We start from the raw sequence: 20,045 nt of genomic DNA, 5'->3' as shown, positions 1-20,045 counted from the left end.
TTTTACTAAAGAGCAGCCTCTGCGGCTGCAGTTCCTCCAGTGTTAATGTAAATGTGTCATGTTAAAATACTATGCCTCAGAGCTGAAATTAACATGTTTACAACCATCAAATAATGAATTGTGACAGTCTGTCCAATTTTGTGGCCCACTGTGTGGATCAACAGTCCAAAAAAGTTTAGCCTTTTCTGTTAATTGGCACTAACAAGCAAGAATCTACACAATCAGTATCTGGGCATTAGCAACAAGGTGACAGTGGCCAAAATGAGTAACTCAAAACTTGGAGGCAAAGCAACATGTTTTTTACATCCATACTGAGCAGGTATCCAAGCCACATTCATTTTCTCTACCAAAATAGACCTCTGCATTTTCTTGGACGGCGTTCCAGGTACAGTTAGGTCCATAATTTGTTAGACAACAACATAGAGTTTGTAGTTTTTTCCTCTTTTCAAAACTAGAAATCAAAACAATCAATATGTGATAAAAATAAATATAAGGATAGTTTTTAAACAGTTGGATGAAAACCCTTTGTCTCAGTGACTGAAGTCTAGAGCCCATGAACATCACCAAAAGCTGTGTTTCGCCTCTTGATATCTTCTGCCAGTGAAACAGATGTACTGTTGGGTTAAAATCAGGTACCTGCCTTTGTTTAAGAAAACTGGCTTGTGTTGGTTCAACAGTGTGCTTTGGGCCATTATCATTTTGAATTGTGAAGCTCAATCTGATCATTTTGGGAAAGTAGTCCTATACACTTCAATTCATCTTGCTGCTTCTATCAGTAGTTACGTTTTCAATAAACATCAGTGACCCTGTAGTTTTTCAGGTCTTTTGGTGTTGCTGAGCTGGTCGCTGCAATCCTTCAAACAATAAACCAGTTTGCTGATTGTTTGGCCACTCCTGACTCTCTGAAAGCTTTATTTTGGTTTAAGTCTTGTGACACACTGGCATCTCATTGGCCCTTATCTAAAAAATTACAATTTAAGGCTGTAAAATACTAATTCAACACTTGGATTCAACTTCAGATTTTATGCCTGCGCCGTTTGTTGTAAAATAATGAGGGAACCAGCCTCACCTGCACATGAAACTGCTTATCAGTCTGCAGCAGCAACCTTCGGACCTTCTTTTACACTTCGGAAGTTTCTGATTCGTGCTTTCCCTAAAGTAGTTTGCATGCAATCCGACGACAAAAATGAAATGACTTGACAGCTACAAAACAAAACCTCTCCATATGAAGTCCTGGTTATCTAATCCTATCGTTGCCTCATAAAAAACAACTATACGATGCAACGTCAAAACTCCTGCCCCACACTCTGTTTACCTGACTGACTTGAGCATGTCAGGTGATTTACACACACCAATTTACAACAATTGCTCGCACTTTATGACAGCGCGAGAGATTTACAGCAGGGCAAACTCACAAAGCACAAAATTAACACGGATTAATGTTACAAAACACTTTAAAATAAAGTAAATATAACAAAAAAAAAAAAGCTTGGAAATTGGAATTTCTTTATGGCTGTGACATGGTCAATCGTCCAATCACTTTTGGTCTTGTGAAAATGGGGGACAAGGTGTGAAAATAGCTTTAATTCCTAAACAGTTGATGCAAAATTTTTGTCAGGCCACTTGAATTAAAGCTTAAGGTCCGAACTTCAAACTGTTTCATTTCAAATCCACTGAGGTGGTGTATGGATGCAACAAATTAAGGACCTGGATATTCACATATGCCCAAGTGTAAACCTCCTGTTCATGTATCTTTTGTTGGATTATTAAGTTAATACTAGTATGTGTATGTAAGCCAAAATTGCATCTTACACAGACATCTGCAGACTTTCGTACTTTGGTCCACACATCAGAGGTGCGGTAACACAAACACACAGACAGACAATGATCTACAGTTAAATTAGCCCCACTGCACAGCCCCACATCCCCTCCCTTAAATCAGCAAACTGCACAGAGCACGTTTTTGTCCGGGGCTCATCCAGAAGTTTCTTTGTAGTGTTGCTGTTTAGTCTCTGCGCTGCTGTCAGACTCAACAGTGAAAGGAGTCTATTTTAAACAGCAGCCTGTTCTGTCAGCAGTGTGTTGCTCAGCCTCACACACACACACACCATCTCTACAGCCACGATAAAAACATCCAAGTTATTTTGGGGTTTCCTGTCAAATGCATGCCAGTCGTTTACTTTTCAGTGTTAGATTTCATTTTTTAGGAAAAGTTTCCTGCAAAATTTTAAAAAATAAATAAACCCCAACAAACTGAAAACATCTCAGAGCTGCCAAAGTTTGACTTTCACTCTTTAACAAACTTCCAGGTGACATTTCCTACCTTGGCGGCCACGATGCTGAGGCCCATGCCGTTGTGCTTCTTCAGGGTTACTGTGACAACCTCCGGCTCTTTCCTCATTGGCTGAAAAGAGAGATGGACAGGAAGGACAAACTGTAAGCGAGGATGTAACCTCTCACTGTGAGCGAACGCGTGGAAAAAGGCCTGAGGAAAGCTCAACTCTCCTTTAGCGTGTTCCCTTCGTCTGAAACATGTAGGAGAATAGTGAGAGAATGTAGAGTTAAAAAAAGAAGAAGAAGAAAAAAAGAGGGAGGGATGAGAAAAGGGAGGGAAGGCATGAAGGAGGGATAAAGGGGAAAAGGGGAAGACCGCAGAGGAACCTGTGGTCGCTGGAACCAAGTCAAGAATGAAAACCACTTCATGGCTACCCACACACACACACATATACACAGCAGGGCTCATTTGAGCAGGGCTGGGTGACTGGGTGGGGAAAGATGGAGAAACAAAGAAAGAGAGAGCTACCGAGGTTTCCCACATGATGAAAAAATATTCTGACAAAGGATACTCCAAAAGCTCATGTCACACTCATAAAAAAAAAAATATGCCTGCATCGTATTGTCTATTTTTGTTTGGTGTTGTTGTCCTGCATGTCGCTGACTGGCGCTTCAAACTGCAGGAACACCCAGAAACAAACAAAAAAACAACCACAAGTCAAGAGGACAACTCATACACTAAAATTACAGCTGCATACCCACTCAATCAGGCTGAATTCTATTAGAAAACAGATTCAACTTTCTGCTTGAAGTTTATAAAGAGAAACAGTTCAGATCTGAGGTACAACCTGACAAAGAACACCCGAAACAAACAAACAAAAAATAAAAAACCCTCTTCGACTTCATTGACGAGACGTGGCCCTACATCAGTGATCAGTGTGTGGAGGTTCCAAATTCCTGGGTACTTTCTGAACACCTGGGCTGCCAATGGTTATTAAAAAAGGTACAGAGACGACCTCACTTCCTGAGACTGCTGAGGAGGAAGAAACAGAGCCACGGCTCAGGAGATCGCTGGCTGAGCTCTGTCCTCCATGCAGGACCTGTAAACCTCCCTCCTCCTTCTTCATCAGACATATTTGAAGGACCCTCACATCCTGGCCTTCATCTGTTTAACTAGTTGCCCTCTGGCAAATCAAGGACATAGACCCAGGAAGAGCTTCTTTCCAAACCTCAACACCTCTTCTCTGGATGTGCCAAGTACAAAATTTACTCACCTGAGTTATTCGATTATTAGATTATTGGTAAATCACTGTGTAATATTTGGGATACTCTCACCATTTGTTACCCGACTACCTAACCTTATTAAACATTAGTACTTTTTATATACTTTAGCATATGTAGCAATTTTTATACCTAGTACTTTGAGTACTAGCACTTTATGTATTTACTGCATAAATGATCAAATGTTTATTCTTCATTGTGTCTTAAGTTGTTGCTGCGCTCCAATTTCATTGTACATTATATAATATCAATAAAAGCTTCCAATTCTAATCTTTCTAATACAACCCAAGTCAGTTTGTGAAGTCACCAATTTCTTCTTTCTAAGTTACAAATAAACGAAAAGGTATGTCTGTAAATGAAAATGAATGAATCAATTAAATTTGAAATATTTTATGGGAAAAAGACATATTGTTTCTATCATAATCATGAAATACTGCTGCTGTTTACTTCCAAAAACTTTACTTGTGAAGTTTTCTGTTGTCCTATTCTTACCTCACCTTCTGTCATTCTCCAGTAAATACAACACTGCTGTAATTTATGTCTCCTGTCCCTGTTCTTTGTCATATCTATGCATGTGTATTAAAAAAGGCATGCTCTGTTCATTATAAATTAGCTGGTTAGTCTGAATCTCTCTGAACTGCTGCTCCACCCTAATAATGTTATTGTTACACATCTGGATCCTAAGGACTAACGCTGTTAACGTTAACTTCACTGGGAATGCCGCCGTGTTTGGTGTTCAGCGTTCTCCTCATCAGTTGAAGTGGATTTAAATTTTTTAGCCAGCGGTCATTGTCTGCACGACTTCAAGTTCACACCTTTGTAGCCAGTCTGTGTATGCTAGCAAAACTTCCTGTAGCGTTGCAGAGAGAGACTGCAGCTGGCCAGCTGTTCCACACTAATGCAACAGTGGCCCAAACATTATTAGGTTACTGTAATTCCGTGCGGATATTTCCACAGGAATTAATCCTGGAAGATGCTTTGATTTGGGTCCAGAGGAATTCAAGCCCTGTACAGGTTATTATCAGGCCCACAATTAGGCTGTGTGTGACACGTCGCTGTACTAAATACAAGTAAATTAATTAAACTTAATTGATACCCATGTTTATCCATCAGACAAACAAACGAGGTTAACGACTTTAAGCTCTTAGGAAAAACTTGAGAGCCGCACCTCAAATCTGATAAACACATAAAGCAGACTTCAAAGCTGGTCGCAACAATTTAAACCTAATTAGACATTACGTACTCAGGCGGCACAGCTCATTACACATTTTTGGCCTCTTCCATCCTTTTCTCTGTCTCTTCGCTTCCTAACCAGTCACGGTAAACTGGCACCGCTCCCTGAGGCCTGGTTCTGATCAAAGTCTCTTCCTGTTAAAAGGGAGTTTTTCTTCCCACAGTTACCAAGTGCAGCACACAGGTTAATGACATTTCAGTCTTTACATAATGGTATAAAGCACCCCGAGGCAACTGTTACTGAACGTTAACTGAATAAAACTCAATATTGTGTCATTTTTCATACTGTACAACAGCATGGGCTCAAACATCACTGCAGGCTCTCCTTATTCCACTTGTAATTTAGTATCAGACTTTTCCACATAATCCAGTTTATACATTTATACACATAAAAAGCAAACAATATCACATCTTTGACACTAAAGTGGTTGCAGAGCAGAGCTGGTCCTGTAATGATCGCTTAAGAACTGTCGACAAGGCAGAGCTCGACCCACCAGTCTGCCTGAACACACACCATTAATCACTGTGTGTGCGCGCGCGCGTGTTGTGTGCGACGCCAGTCGAGACTACAGTCATGAAATAGTAGAGTAGGGATAAACAGACCAATTACAGAGGAAGTGGCTCTGTGTGTGTGTGTGTGTGTGTGTGTGTGTGTGTGTAAGTAAAAGAAGTCTCTCATTTACTGCTCTGGGTTCCCCAACTTCAGCAGTGTGATTAGTGTTGATTAAATTGTGTGTGCGCTTGTGTCTTGGTGTGTGTCTTATGAAAAGTAAATAGATCCTTCTGAAGTCACTTCAATCTCTGCATTCAGATTGAGAGACCACACACAGACACGGTCACACACACACACACCTCTGGACTCAAATCAAAGCAGTCTCCAGGTTTAAACGTGTCTAAAAATAGTCAAACTATGACAGTCGTGCCGTCAAATTGTCTACAGCTCAGTTTCTGCACAGGAATTTCACCTGTTTTTGGCTGCTAGTCTCAGCTACCCTGAATCTCTTGTACAAACTCTGTGAAATCCTCTAGTTATTGTCATTTTTGTCTTTAAAAAGAAACATACAGATGAAGTTAACACAGCTGAAATATTAAAATGTATACACTAGCCACATTAGTATTTATGCCTTTCACGATGCTCAATTAATACTAATTGGTGCAAAGAGTCCTAAGAAAACCTCTCTGACACCACTACACCACCAGTCTGAAATGCAGATTCAAAGCAGGATGGATCCATGCTTTTATGTTGCTTAGGCCAAATTCTGACCCCATCATCTGAATGTCAGAGTAGAAATTGAGACGTATCAGACCAGAAGCAATTTTTCAGTCTCTTACTGTCAAATTGTGCTGAACTATAGAATCAGTTTCCTGCTCTTAGCTGACAGGAGGGGCACCCAGTGTGATCTTCTCCTTCAAGGTTTAATGTCTTGTGCATTCAAAGACGATTTTATCCAGAGAAGTGTTGCTCACTGGATATTTCTGCTTTTTTACATCATTCTCTGTAAACCCCAGAGATGGTCATGTGGGAAAATCCCAGCAGAGTCCGAAATACTCTGACCAGGCTGTCTGGCACCAACAACCAGGTCACACTCAAAGTTGCTTAAATCACCTTTCTTCCCCACTCTGAGACTCAGTCTGAGCTTCAACAAGTCATCCTGACCATGTTGACATGCTTAAATGCACTGAGTTGCTGCCATGTGATCAGCCAATTAGATATTTGTATCAAAGAGCAGCTCATCGTTATTGACAATATGGAGGCGTGTCTGGGCAGCATACAGAGCAAAGTGGATGTGATCTAAGTGAAGATCATCCACGCAAAGCAAGAGCGCAGCATGAAAATGTAAATGCTGAAAAAAGAACAGTTTCCCAAAGTCACTCTGCAGCCATCAAAGACCCTGCAGCCACTTTGTGGCTCCAAGAGTTTTAGTCTTGTTTTCTGCTGTCTTAGCTGTCAGACTTACTTTAGACTTCATTCTCCACAGTCTCTGTGAGTCAGCATTACTAAACCTGCAAAGTCTCCTCTGTGGCACCGACTTTACCCAGGATGCCCCACTGCACTGACACACAACTCTATAAATAAACGCACGCACAGTGTGGCGAGAGAGTGACTGAACGTCGACGTCGTACCATTTCAGAGTTGTCAGCAGCGGAGAAGTGGCTGTCGCAGTCAGCTCCTTCGAAGTGGACGGTCCAGGTGCCAGGCGAACGTGGATGTGGCGCTAACCTACAAAAACCTACCAGAGGAAACAGACGCACACAGAAATAATGTCACTGATAGTAGAGTGATCATAACCTTTGTTTCAGAGCAGCTTTTCTGAAATCATGACAATAAGAAAACGTTAATTGTCGAGTGTAGCAATACAGCATATAAAGCAACCAAACTTATTTTAAAGCAGCAGCTACTGATGCTTTTTGTTTGGTCTGCTTTATTTTAAGATGCTTAAATCCCAACATAACATCTTTAAACTCGTTGTACGTCTCATAGCTTTAAAAAACAGGAGGCATAAAACACAGAATAGCAGGACTAACACACAGTTATGAAACATAATTCAATGAATGTTTGTTTTCCTTTAGGTATACAGGGTTTTATTTAAAACAATGACAATAAAAACAAATTAAAAACCCTGGGAAAAATTATCTGCTCATATTCAACCAAAGTCATTTACATTCTCATAAAACAAACCTATTTGTTTTATGAGATATTTCCAATATGACTTCATTCCTTATTAACATATAGTTTGACTTTTTACCTCTTTGCAGGAGAGGCTCCAGGAAGTCCTGCAGGCCATTGGGGAGGCTGCGCACCACGTCGCAGGAGTAGCCGTCCTCAGGAAGGAGAAAGGGCAGCTGGAGGTCTGGATCCTCCTCGAGCTGAACCTCTCTGCCGTCACTCCTCGCCAGCTCATCTGCTGTGTTTTCCGCCACTGCCACCACGTGGTCTATCAGCTCCTAAACACACACAAACCAGCAGAACACACGCATCAGGCAACCTAACCTCTGGTTTGGAGCTTAAATAGTTTCTACAAATCAGTTTAACTTTAATAACTCCAGTTTCATCTAATTTAATCCAATAAAAACGCTGCACATGTTTAAAGACGCCGTTTGTCTTACAGGTGGGATGTACGGCTCATCGGGGGCACAGTGGTAGTTGGTCATGAGGGCGTGAAGCTGCAGGGAGTTGAGCTTGAAGCAAGTGTTATTGATGGTCTGCACATCCTGCATGGAGTATTTATCCATGGTCAGCAGGGTGGTGGCCTGGAAGGGGACAAACACATATGTTGTAAATCAAACACATTCTTATTGTTTTGAATGTAAACAGAGTGGCCACACGTGGTCGCAACGTTATCTGCAAGCACACGAAATGAGAGACTTCGGCGGTTGTGTTGACTGGCTGGCTGTAGGCGAGGCGAGTGTTGTGAGACAGTAATAAGAAACTGATGACAGCTGTTGAGTTGTTTGCTTGTTTTGCCAGAGTCAGTCGAAGCTGATAAAGTCCCAGAGAAGCACCTGAGCAGGGGTTTGGAGTGTTTGCCTCTTTACGATTTTTCATTTCAGGTTTACTATAACAGAGGATTATACAAGTTTCCTTCTGGGCAACAAGAGATCCTCCAGAAACTGCAAAGCTTCAAAGCATTTTTTCCTGGTTGCATTCATGCTGCTAAAAGGGATTGTAGTGATGTAATAGCCAGTCAGCGGTTGGTAGTCCAACTCCATGTCTTGTTGTGGTCTCTTAATTTCTTGTTTCAGCCTCTTCATTTTCTCTCTGAATTGCTGCAGTGTAGTAAACATCTACTCCCAAACTTCAGACTGCCGCAGCCAATTTAGAGATCCTGAAAACCTTCTGCAGCCCACCCAAACCTTCAATCCCAACTGCACACCGCACAAAAGGAAATGATTCCTTCGATGTGGATTCACTGACTCATTTTAATCTTAATTTTGTTCACATTAACAGCTTTAGCTGATGGCCACATTTGTGCTCTCTGATTAAATAGAGTACAGTTCAGGGTCAAGAATAGGCCAGAAACTGAAGGAAAACCTGTTATTTTTAAAATCACATTGAGATTTTTTTCAGTTCAGTTTCTTCTTCTTCTTTTTTAAATTACAAATGGCTTCTTTCTGACTTCTTGCTGCAGTAACATCACAACCCACTTTTTTTGGAATCCCTGGTGTCATAGCAAAAAATGGCCCATTGTTAGTCAGTTGTGCTGGTTTCAATCATTATGCAAATGTACCATTTATTAGACTTGGGAAACCTGCGGTCACCTGAGACAGTAGTCGTCACTTGAATGAGTAACAAAACATTTCTGTGACTGAAAAAGCAAAGTTGAGAAAAACAGAATCAACTTTCTGGGAGTTGTCACTTCAAGACCCTCTTACTCTTCCACAAGAGCTACTCTGTAATAGTACTTTTACAAATCTAAAAGGATATCTTCATATAAATATTTCAGGCACATTTCAAAGTAAAATTGTGGTTCTCTGTGAAAAATACACTTTCATTTATCTGTAATTATGGACTTCAGACACAACCAACAAGTAAATCAGTCGAACATATTCTTTTTTTATCTTTTCAAAACCCTTTATAGTAATAAGAAAAAATTGAAATGGAGATATTTTAAAAAGATGCAACAAACCAATTAGTGTGACTGACACAACTGAGGAAAATGCCTCTAAAATCAGTTTTAGCAACCATCTGCTCACACCCCTGCACAGACTCTTACCGTTTACCATCTTACCTGTACGATTCGGCTGAGGTGGCAGTCAGCAGCGAGCTCCAGACCCTGCTTCTCAGCCCAGGCCTCGATGTGGCTCAGCTGCTGCCGGAGGATGGCGCCCCAGTAGTGACAGCACAGCCCCGAGCCGGTATCTGTCACCAGCTTGTTGAACAGCCACATGTTGATGAAGTGGAAGAGCTGCGAGAAGAGCTGGATGGTGAGAGCGGCGTTGACCCGACACCGCCGCAGTAACGACATCGCCCCCGTCAGTGTGTGCAGGACGTCCTCTGAAAAGAGAAACCGGGACGTGAGAAAAAATCTTCCCCTCTATGTCTTATATCCTGTTCAAGGTCATTCTCTGAGGCGTGTGAGGCTTGTTTTTTAAGATCACTCAGTAGAAATCAGGTTACATGCCCTTGTACTTTTGCTTCTGTGACAGGCGCACTTCTTCCAGTGTTAAAAAATAAACAAATACAATCTTTCAGCTGGATTATAATCATCTTAATAAACTGACAGGAAGCCAAGTGGAGGAGTTTGTGATTGAAGGTTGTGTTTTTTTGGGAAGAAAACTTTCAGTACATATGTACAACATCCTCAGAAAAAAGACAAGCGCCTCCTGGTTTCACTCCTCACCTGATGCAACACTGTCTGACTTGAAAACTGTGGGCTTTTCAACCCGCAATGATCCTCTACATGAAATGTGAGTTAAGTATATGGACAGTTTCCAGGAGCTGTATGATCAGGTTATTAAAACCAGGCCTGTAAGAAAACAAATACTGTGTGCAACAATAGCTACAGAGTTCAACTTGGGCTTTCCTCCGAGTTTCTGGAGTCTGCTGAAAAATCTTGGGTTCCATGTTTGTGTAAATTCTTGACTTCAGAGAGTTTTGATAAAAAATAAAATTCTTCAAGTTTAAGGTGGCACTGCAGCTACTGACAGAAAAGTAGATCCCAAATAAGAGAGACAGGTCCAAAGCATGTTTTAAAAAAAAAAAAAAAAAAAAAAAAAAAAAAAAACAAGACACCTGAGAGACCATTAGGAAATAAAAAAAATATTTTGTTCAGATTTTCTAATATATTCTTTCCAGTCTCACAAGGTCCAAAGGAACCTGAGAAAATTAATGCTAACAATTTCTAGATGTGTGCAACCTGTGACGAACAAGTGGGGAATCATTTTAACATAAAACGGAGAAAACTCTATAAAAAACCTATAATGACATACGATTAACATGTGGACGTGTCTTCATTTTAAAGGGCTAATCACCTAAATTAATTCAGAATTGTTGCTGTTAGTCATGAGCAGTCTTGGTTGCTTCCTGTGGTTGTGTGTTTGCACATTACCGATCTTTGGTCTCTGTGGATTATGCTCCTCGGGGTCATCGAGGAAGGCAGGCATGTAGTTGTTCAGATCAGCCTGGAGACAGTGGACCAGGTACCTGCAGCAACACAATACAGCTTGTTGCAACGTCATTCAACACTGTTCACATCAAAGGTCACCATCTGAACGTATTTTACACTTTAAGAGGCTTTCAGAAACTTTAATGTGGGTTATCAGTGTGTTCATATATTTTCCATAATGCTTCTAAACCAAGTGAGAAGTTTAAATTACTGCTAACTGCCAGTGAATGTCATTTATACAGAAAAAAATTGCAAGCCTGTGTTTCTTATCACCCATTTTATATTAACAAGTTACTTTAATAAGGATTTCATTACATTATTGGATGGACACTTTGGACTGCATATAAAAGACAGCGCATGCTCACAGGGGGTTGTATGATCGTTGGGGTTTCTCTCTATGATCGTGGGTCTTGTCTTTATAATATAAAGCCCCTTGAGGTGACTGTTGTTTTCTATATTAATAAAACTGAACTAAAATTTGAGGTAGATTCTAGCTCTGCTTATTTCACATGTATAAATTTAAGTCCATCATCATCATCATCATCACCACCTCTCATTCATTTTGACTGGGGCAACATTATTAACTGGATGCACTCATTTGTTTTTAGGACAAAGTTAGTAATACACTGCTCACTTGGATCAACCCCATTAACCTGCATTCCTTCTAATGGCCAGCAGTGGGCGACTCCTGCAGCTAGAAAAGATAACAGCTTCCTCCCCCTGTGACCCTAGGAAACACTTTTGTGGTGAGTTTACGGGTATTTATTTAATCTCTTATTGAATTAATAATGAACATTTTGAAAACTGCAGTTTCTGTTAAGAGTCAGAAAGACGAATGAATAGGGGTGGGTTTTTATAATCGATTTATCGATTAAAATCGATTCTGGCTTGGATAACGTAAAATCGATTCATTAAAATCCTGAATCGATTTTTTAATATAAATTTATTTTGCCCGAAATGCCAGAATCTCTGGTGAAATCTCACAAAATTTCAACAACCACCAAACAGCTAAGACAGTAAATGAGAGCAGGAACACGGATTCTGCACAAAGACAAAACCCGCGGATCAGAATCAGTTAGATGTCGCCTTTCTCACAGTCGGGGCTGAAAGCCGACAGCTGATTCTGATCTGTCGGCGGGTCCGCGCTTTGTGTTCCCTTTATGTGCTGATTCTAAAGCTGTTAATTTGATGTCACTCCAAACAATATTGACCGAACCAGCAGCAAAAGAAGATCCAAACTACGCTTCACATAAACATCGTCATGTATTCACTCTTACTTTTACTGTTTTGCTTCGACCACGATGCACAGCTCTCTTTCTCCACCCCCCCTCTGTACTTCAAGAACAGTTTCCCGTCTAAAAATCTGTTTTCTTCATTATTCGCTTGCTTGTTACGCACAAGTCTACCGTTGTTTACAGCGCTCTCAGTCGCTGTTTTTTTTTTTTCGTTTTACATACTTTCGAAAAGAAAGCCTCATTTCTGCCGTTCAATACTAAACAAATTTAAACTTTTTAAAACCTCTGTAACTTCAGAGGTAATGTTCATGTGTTGATTAATAGTTTTTCTTTTGTTTTTGATGTACTGCAGAATATTTTTATAAAATCCCAGGCCAGGAAAATCACCTTCATGTTTTTCTGTGTTTTATCTTCAGCTACTTTGACACAAAGGCATCTGCTGTGATGCTTACACCTTTGATAAAGTCTTGCGTGTGTCAGCTTCCTTTTTATAGATACAAAAATATGTAAATGTACTGATCTGAATTATAATATTTCTGGCTGTCAAAATTTCCCAGATTCAAATCGAATTGAATCGAATTAAATCGAATCGTGGATCGAATCGATTCGGGACCTTGTGAATCGGAATTGAATCGATTCTAGAAATCAGTGACGATACCCAGCCCTACGAATGAACCAGGGTATAGTCATGATTTGTCATGACATGCCAATAGAAACACTGTTTGATGCTTTGCAAAGGGAAGGCATTAACCTGTGGGCATCATCACAATGGCTATATCTTTTGTACACAGTTTATTATCTACACCCACAGTGCCCACATCCACAAACACAAACTGACTTGAAGGCCATCTGGACCAGATGGGCGAGGATGTCCTGGGCGTCCAGCGTGATGCGACTCAGGTCTCGGTCCTGTTTGATGAAATTGAGTAGCTCGGAGGCATTGGCCATCCAGAAAGCCAGTGCTCCCGCGATGTTCTTCTGCTTCTGTAATGCACCAATCACAACCACACACAAAGAAGAAAAACATGGTAGAAGTTGTTAGAGTAGAAGTGTCCAGGGAAGACTCAAGGGTTAAAAACAAAACAAAAGTTAAAAATTAAAAAAAAAAAAAAGAAAAGAAGGGAGGAGGACAGAGGGGTTTCTGTTTGAGTGACAGCAAGAAGGAGCAGCTGTTACTTTAAGGGATAGACTCATGCCTCGCCCACCCCTCCCTCTAAGCCAACCGGGTGTCGAGAAGAAGAGTGGTCATCACTTTCAGATCGGTAAACACAAACAAAGTGTCGTGAGCTCTGTGATAGTTTTGTTTTACACAAGAGTGACCTCTCCTTTTCTCTCCCATTCATCAGATCGACAGACACCGGCCGTCTTAGTTCACAGTCTAAATCATGACGAAGCTCGATATCTGAGGAGCTGATTGGTTAAAATCCCCACCGCTCAGAGAGAGAGGATTGTGCAAAGCTTGGTCCCTTGCATTCATCTATCCCCGCCTTTGAAAAACAAATGAAAACAGAACAAAGAAAAGAAAATAATAATAATAATAATAATAATAATATCAATAATAATAATAATAATAATAATAACAACAATAATAACCCTTCATTCAGAACAGCCAGACAATGAGAGATGAAGCCAAGTGCATCCACAATGAAACACAGATGGATGGCTGAACACGTTAAATGAACATCCAAACAGACAAATGAAGCAGACGAGGTGGAGCAGGTCAGAGGGACGCGACTTGTCTCTCATCCACACCGTCGAGTAGAAGAAGCAAGATGTGAGGTCACAACAAAAAAACAAAACAAAAAAAATGGATGCCAGAGTTAAAGACTGAGCAATGATGGAGAGAAGTGGATGCTTTGGTTTTTGTTTTGTTTTTTTCTTTGGTGTGTTTGTTTTTTAGTACCAGGCAGGTCCAGGAAGCTGAATGGAATTAGTCAAGTTGATGTTGCTGTTGTTGCTTAGTTTTCCAGCTGTGGGGTAGGATGCATTATTATGGCGGTATTTTACATCATCTCTGTTAGAATGGAGAAAAAGAAGCAGCAGCAACAATGAAGGGCTGGTCAAAAAGAAAAAAAGCATAGAGAGAGAAGAAGAAAGTAGGACAGGGAGAGAGAAGTGGGGGCAGAGATTAATAGAGGAAAGCCGAGGGGTTGATGAGGTTGGTCATGTGATTTTACGTCACCAAAGCTTAAATGTTATCTGATTCGCCTTAATTAAAATGTGTTGGGGTTGTTTTTTTTTTACCCAGTTGGTCTGGAGCCGAGGTTTCAGGTAAAGAAATAATTTAACATACGAGCTTCGATCAAAAAGATCTTCAAATCCATGCACTGTTATCCTGATCATCACTCTGTGGAAGTCTCGCTTCGACCACGAACACCAAACAAACAACTTTCAAACTAAGGATCTGAGCATTTAACCATCGTGTCCATGCCCTTTCATGCAATAACGTTAATGTTCACATTTCCACTCCCTGCACACAGACTGAAATCGGCTGGCAGTAGCACAGCAAAAAAAAAAAGACCCATCATGCACGTAGAGGAAGCTTTGCAATGCAATAACAACTTATTTGTTTCCTTAGTACATAGAATGAGATCACTGAACCACCTACAGTGATGCATTACAGAAAAATGTATGTTGACTGCAGCTCACCGTCTCCAACTTTGTGACACGAACAACAATCTGAAAAACAGAAGCTGTCCTAAAGCAGTCCAGAGGTGCACAACGAGACAAACTCTGACGCAAAACTAACAATGTCAGAGATATGGTGTAGGGAACCATAAACCATACACCGCAACCTGATGTGCACCTCACTAGAAATACAACTACGCATCACGTTGATGCAGCTCGCAACGACTGTGACTCTCCTCCATGGTTATTAAAGTTAACGAAAACTAAAAATAGGTGTGAACAAAATGTAATTAACCAAAATAAAAATTATAAACAGACCTGGGGAAAAACAAACTAGGAAAAAATGATAGCAGGAAATTTGCTTAGTTTTTGTATTGTTTGTCTATAAGACTGAGTCAACCGCTTTCCAAAAGTTTGGCTTTTTTTTTTGAAATACCTGAAATACCTGTACTTTACCGCTGATATAAATCTCATACAATAATAACTAAAAGGCCAAAAACTAACTCTTAAATTAATAAAATTAAACTAAAACAAAATATTTTTAAATAAAATTAAACTGAAACAAGAAAACCTCACTACAGAAACTGCCTGAAACTTAACAAATTAACAGCAAAAAGTCTAAACTAAATAAAAATGACTACAATAATGCATTTTTTGCTATTTCCATTTTCAAATCCAGTGAATAGATTTGAAAAACATCAAAACACCCATAACTAGTGTTTTGGGAGTGACTGCACAAGAACGGAGACACACCATGCACACATATAAACGCCGACCACGAGTCGGTCACTTAAACAGGCTTTACGTTGATTCAACACAGAAGTATTTATTTATCTTTCATTTACTTAATAGTTACAATGTAATACTAACATTATTATTATTATTATTATTATTATTATTAATAATAATAATAATAATAATAATAATAATAATAATAATAATAACAACAACAACAACAACAACAACAACAACAGCAATAACAACAACAACAACAACCATTTTTTCTGTTGCTATTGGGAGTAATAAATCAACCTACACTGAGAACGATACTATAATCCAGTAGTATTTTGTCACCATGGCAAACGTGATCGACTCTGTTTTATTTCCTCTGCAATATGTTCCTTAAAAACAGCTCTGAAAAGTGTGGATAATACAGTAAAAGTATTTAGTTGCAAAGCTCTTGGCATTGCTAACCTGTGCAGCTCACATGAACAGTAGCGAGTACAGAATATAAGGTGCACTGCGCAATTAATTTTACCCACATCACCCACCCCAAAGAAATGAGACAAAGAGAGAGTGTCAGAGCCAGGGAGAGAGAGGTAGACGAGTCTTTAGCAGCCGTATCATGATGTGCTATCCTACCTGATCCCCTTCAGCAATCTCCTGGATGGAAGGAAGAGGAAGAGGAGGAGGAGGAAGAGGACACGTTCACAGGACAGAGAGAAAACACGTCAACGGCTACAGTATGGACAGCTATGTGACACACAGATACACTTTGACACACACGATGATTATGGTTTACAATGTAAAGCCATCCTCAAAAAAGTGAAGTGATGGAGGTCAGCTGGAAAAGAAAAAATGTTAAAGAAAACACTGCAAAAGTGAACAATGTTTTATATTTTACAACTAAAATCTGCATAAAAATGTTTGAAGCGCACTATTGTAACCGCACACAAGGATTAAATATTAGAGAATGCGAGCACTGTTATTGGCGAGAAACATCCCAAAGATGCTCCAAAAATATCCTGATCTGCTGGATTAGTGTCTCGTATGCAGTGATTAATGTTCAGATGATAACTGAAAACACGCACGTGCACACGCACACACACACGCAGTTTATAAGCAAGCTTCCCACATCTCTCAGTCTGTAGCTAAAGATAGTTTTCCTGAAACTCTATAAAGCTGAACTCCTTCTACACAGACTGAAATCGTCTTACAATCTTGTGTGTGCGTTTGTGAGTCTGTGCTTGTGTTTTAGAACTTTTCTGCATGCCAAAGACAATGAATAGCTTGCTGCAGGCTAAACAAATAAAAGCAGTAATGGCTTTACTGGATGCTGGAGGCTTTAAAAGAAACATGTAGGTGTTTATGTGTTTACTTTTCCCCTCCTAAGATCCTCTGCTCCATATGTGGCATCGTGCTCCCACCTAACCCAGCAAGGATCACTTTTATCTTTTATTTTGTACAGTAACTTTAGTTAAGCAATGCAAAATCTTAACTTCATGCTATAAATATTTTATAGAGTATACAGAGCTGGATCGAAAAAGTTTTTTCACTCTTATTCTTCCTTTTAGGACAGGGGGTGGGGAATTCCAGGCCTCGAGGGCCGGTGTCCTGCAGGATTTAGATCTCACCCTGGGTCAGCACACCTGAATCAATCATTACCAGGCCTCTGGAGAACTTCAAGACATGTTGAGGAGGTAATTTAGCCATTTAAAATCAGCTGTGTTGGATCAAGGACACATCTGAAACCTGCAGGACACCGGCCCTTGAGGCCTGAAGTTCCCCACACCTGTTTAGGACATGAAACTGATCGATGTGATATGTCTAAATCAATTTACAGAACATTTGAACACGGATTTCTTTTCTGTGAAGGGATCGCAACTAGAAGATGAGCTTGCCATCAAACTATAGGTAAATAAGATTTCATAATCTATAACTTGTTGTGCCCAGCTATCTATCCCACATTGCGATATGACGCTTGTGAAACTTGGAGTATCAAAATTGGTTTAAAAAACGCTTAAATATGAAAATCTCATGTGTCGAACTCTTGTACAGAAAAAATTGAGGTACTGAAGTTGCTGGGAAAACGAGGAAGAATTTCTGGCTGTTTTTAACGTGGCATGGCCCGGAGTTAACAAAAAGTTTTAACAGATGGTGAAAGTCTTAATCCTTTTTCATATTTCCATACAGACTGTTTCAATTAAAACCAGGCATTTTTAGCATGTTTATTAAAACTTCTTGCAGATGTTTGTCTTAACGCAATATTGAACACAGATACCTCTATGCAGTTTTATTTAGAGGAGGAGATCTCGAAAAAAGTCTTTAAAAATTACTGTTTTGACACCGCCTCCCTCCCCTACAAAAAACGGCTATAAGACCGGCATCAAACTTGACATTTTAAGTAACAGTAGCTCCATGTTGAGTCATAACAGGCTTCACATCTCGAGCATGTAACACTGAGTGATGGACAAACAGAATCGAAAGCACAACTGTGGAGAAAAGCTGCTAGACAAACACACACACACACAGCTTACAACAACTACAAATGTAGTTTTGTAAGAACACCGCTGAGCGTCACCTAATATTCGACAAAAGCAGGAGGAGCATGAGAACGAGATAACGTGCAAATTAATCGATGATTTGATTCGACTGCTTTTAAAATTACAGTGAAAAGACTTTTAAAAGACGTATTACTGACCTGGATGACTCCTTCCATCATGCTCACCATCTTGTTGACGATGGCGATGACCTTGTGTGTCCTCTCTGACGGCGACATGTCGGGCCGGTACGTGGGCGACAAGACGTAGCGGCAGGCCATGTACAGGACGTACGTGGGCGAGAGTTTGAAGTGAACCGTGGAGCTGTTGGTGTAGTTGATGATGGCAGAGAGGAAGGTGTCTTCAGCTGGATGGACAGAGAGAGAATACATTCGATAAAATCTTTGTGGCAGCCGCTGTTTGTCAGAGGACGTAACAGATTTCACGTGATTAATTAATAATTAATTAATAAACCTGCAGCTTAAGTAATCCCCCACAAACTAAACTCATGGTCATGGTCGCGTGTATGGGTGAGACAAGTCATTTTTCTTTTCCCCACTGTGTTGACTGATAAATAAAACGTAACTTTTCTTAATTGTCTATTTTTTAATATAACAATAATGATAATAATAATAATAATAATAATAATATTCATTTGTTTATTAGACTTCTAGTTTACTATTCAATTCATTCATGTTTTTATTCATCTATTCATTTATTTTGGCTTTCATTCATTCATTCCTGCCCCTTCTGACTACAATCTCCACCTGTTTAACTCTTCCACTATAGCTGATTTTTTAAATTATTCTTTCATGGAATAACAGCTCATCATTATAGCTGATAATAGTAATTAATGAATGCAAAGGTTTTATATATTATCTCTCATTAAAAACTGTATGTAAAGGCAGAAATGACTGCACACAATAAATCAAACTGCATGTTCGAAGTGTCGGCCCACACCGCCTCTGAGCTGTGGGAAGCAGTTTGTATCAGTCGCTTTGGCGGTGCAGACATTGGCTGCACATGCGTGTCATGTTGAAAACACCAATAAAACCAGCTGCCTCACTTTAGAGTCATTCGGTTTTAACTTGATGCCAAACTGGTGGCAGCTGCACTTTAGCAGCTACAACACTCCATATGAAAACCTGAAGATGAGACTACTGCACCTTTTCTGCCTCTTACAGCACATGGTTAGGCTCCCTGAGGACTGTGGGTATGAGAGTCTCCACCACTTTATGACCAAAAACCATCGTTTGCCTGGAAAACAGATGATCTCACACACACACACGGTGCCAAATCTATTGTAGCACTGTCAGAGCGTGCACGCTGATAGACTCGGGCCCGGAGCAGAAGAAGAGTCAATAAACAGAAGACAAAGCAAACGGCTCGAAGCGTTCGTGGCTACAAAAAGCGTGGGAAACGAAACGTTGCACTGCCGTCTGGAACTCAATTATCATGAATTTAACATCCAACAGCAACAAAGAGTTCTGAAATCATCTAATAAAGGATTCACTAGAGACATTAGAAAATTAAATGCCGGGGATTAGGACAACTCAGTCCAGCTCTGAGGTTCCCTCCACACTGGCAGACAAAAGGAGAACTTTCATTTTATTACTTTATTAAAACAGGAATGCACAGTTCGAACACGGCTCAGAAAAACGCAGAGATGGAAATCATGAAGCTCAATATTAATCTCTGTGATGTACTCTGACATGTAAAGGCAGAAACACCCCGATGTAGCAGTTTTCATACATGCACCACAGCCCCAAACTTCTCCACCGTTCAAGGTGCACGAGAGAACAATAAAAACCCTTTGAGGCCAGTCATGAAATGGTCTTCAACCTGCCAGCTTCACAGAAAAAGTTCCACAGGAATAAGTTCCTGGGTTTGAATCCAGTCTTTTCCGTTCTGTATGGAGCCTGCAGGTTCTCCCTGTGTCTGCATGGGTTCTCTCTGGGAACTCCAGCTTCCACCAACAGTTCAAAAACATGCATGGGGTAAGGGTTAAGTGGTGATTATAAATTGAT

The 20,045-nt window shown here is 40.2% G+C and overlaps 1 protein-coding gene across 17 annotated transcripts in view; it reads right to left on the bottom strand.

The window, feature by feature from the left end:
• afdna (afadin, adherens junction formation factor a) overlaps nucleotides 1–20,045 on the bottom strand; it is a 113,730-nt gene that overhangs the window by 37,244 nt on the left and 56,441 nt on the right. For 13 of the 17 annotated variants that reach the window (XM_084954001.1, XM_084954002.1, XM_084954012.1 and 10 more), the window contains 9 exons: nucleotides 18,180–18,385; nucleotides 16,121–16,141; nucleotides 12,969–13,114; nucleotides 10,839–10,933; nucleotides 9,519–9,784; nucleotides 7,897–8,040; nucleotides 7,536–7,734; nucleotides 6,913–7,019; nucleotides 2,324–2,404 (listed from right to left, as the gene is read on the bottom strand). In XM_084954001.1, coding sequence (XP_084810127.1) covers nucleotides 2,324–2,404; nucleotides 6,913–7,019; nucleotides 7,536–7,734; nucleotides 7,897–8,040; nucleotides 9,519–9,784; nucleotides 10,839–10,933; nucleotides 12,969–13,114; nucleotides 16,121–16,141; nucleotides 18,180–18,385 — 1,265 coding nt within the window. The remainder of the gene's footprint in view (nucleotides 1–2,323; nucleotides 2,405–6,912; nucleotides 7,020–7,535; nucleotides 7,735–7,896; nucleotides 8,041–9,518; nucleotides 9,785–10,838; nucleotides 10,934–12,968; nucleotides 13,115–16,120; nucleotides 16,142–18,179; nucleotides 18,386–20,045) is intronic. The other 4 variants (XM_084954009.1, XM_084954016.1, XM_084954014.1 and 1 more) reach the window with 1 other exon arrangement.

This window comes from Perissodus microlepis, chromosome 15 (assembly GCF_051167445.1).
Source record: "Perissodus microlepis isolate ML-2025 ecotype Zambia chromosome 15, ASM5116744v1, whole genome shotgun sequence".
NCBI classification, from domain to species: Eukaryota; Metazoa; Chordata; class Actinopteri; order Cichliformes; family Cichlidae; genus Perissodus; species Perissodus microlepis.
Note: the sequence above shows the minus strand (reverse complement) of the source record. Positions and strands in the feature narration are given on the sequence as shown.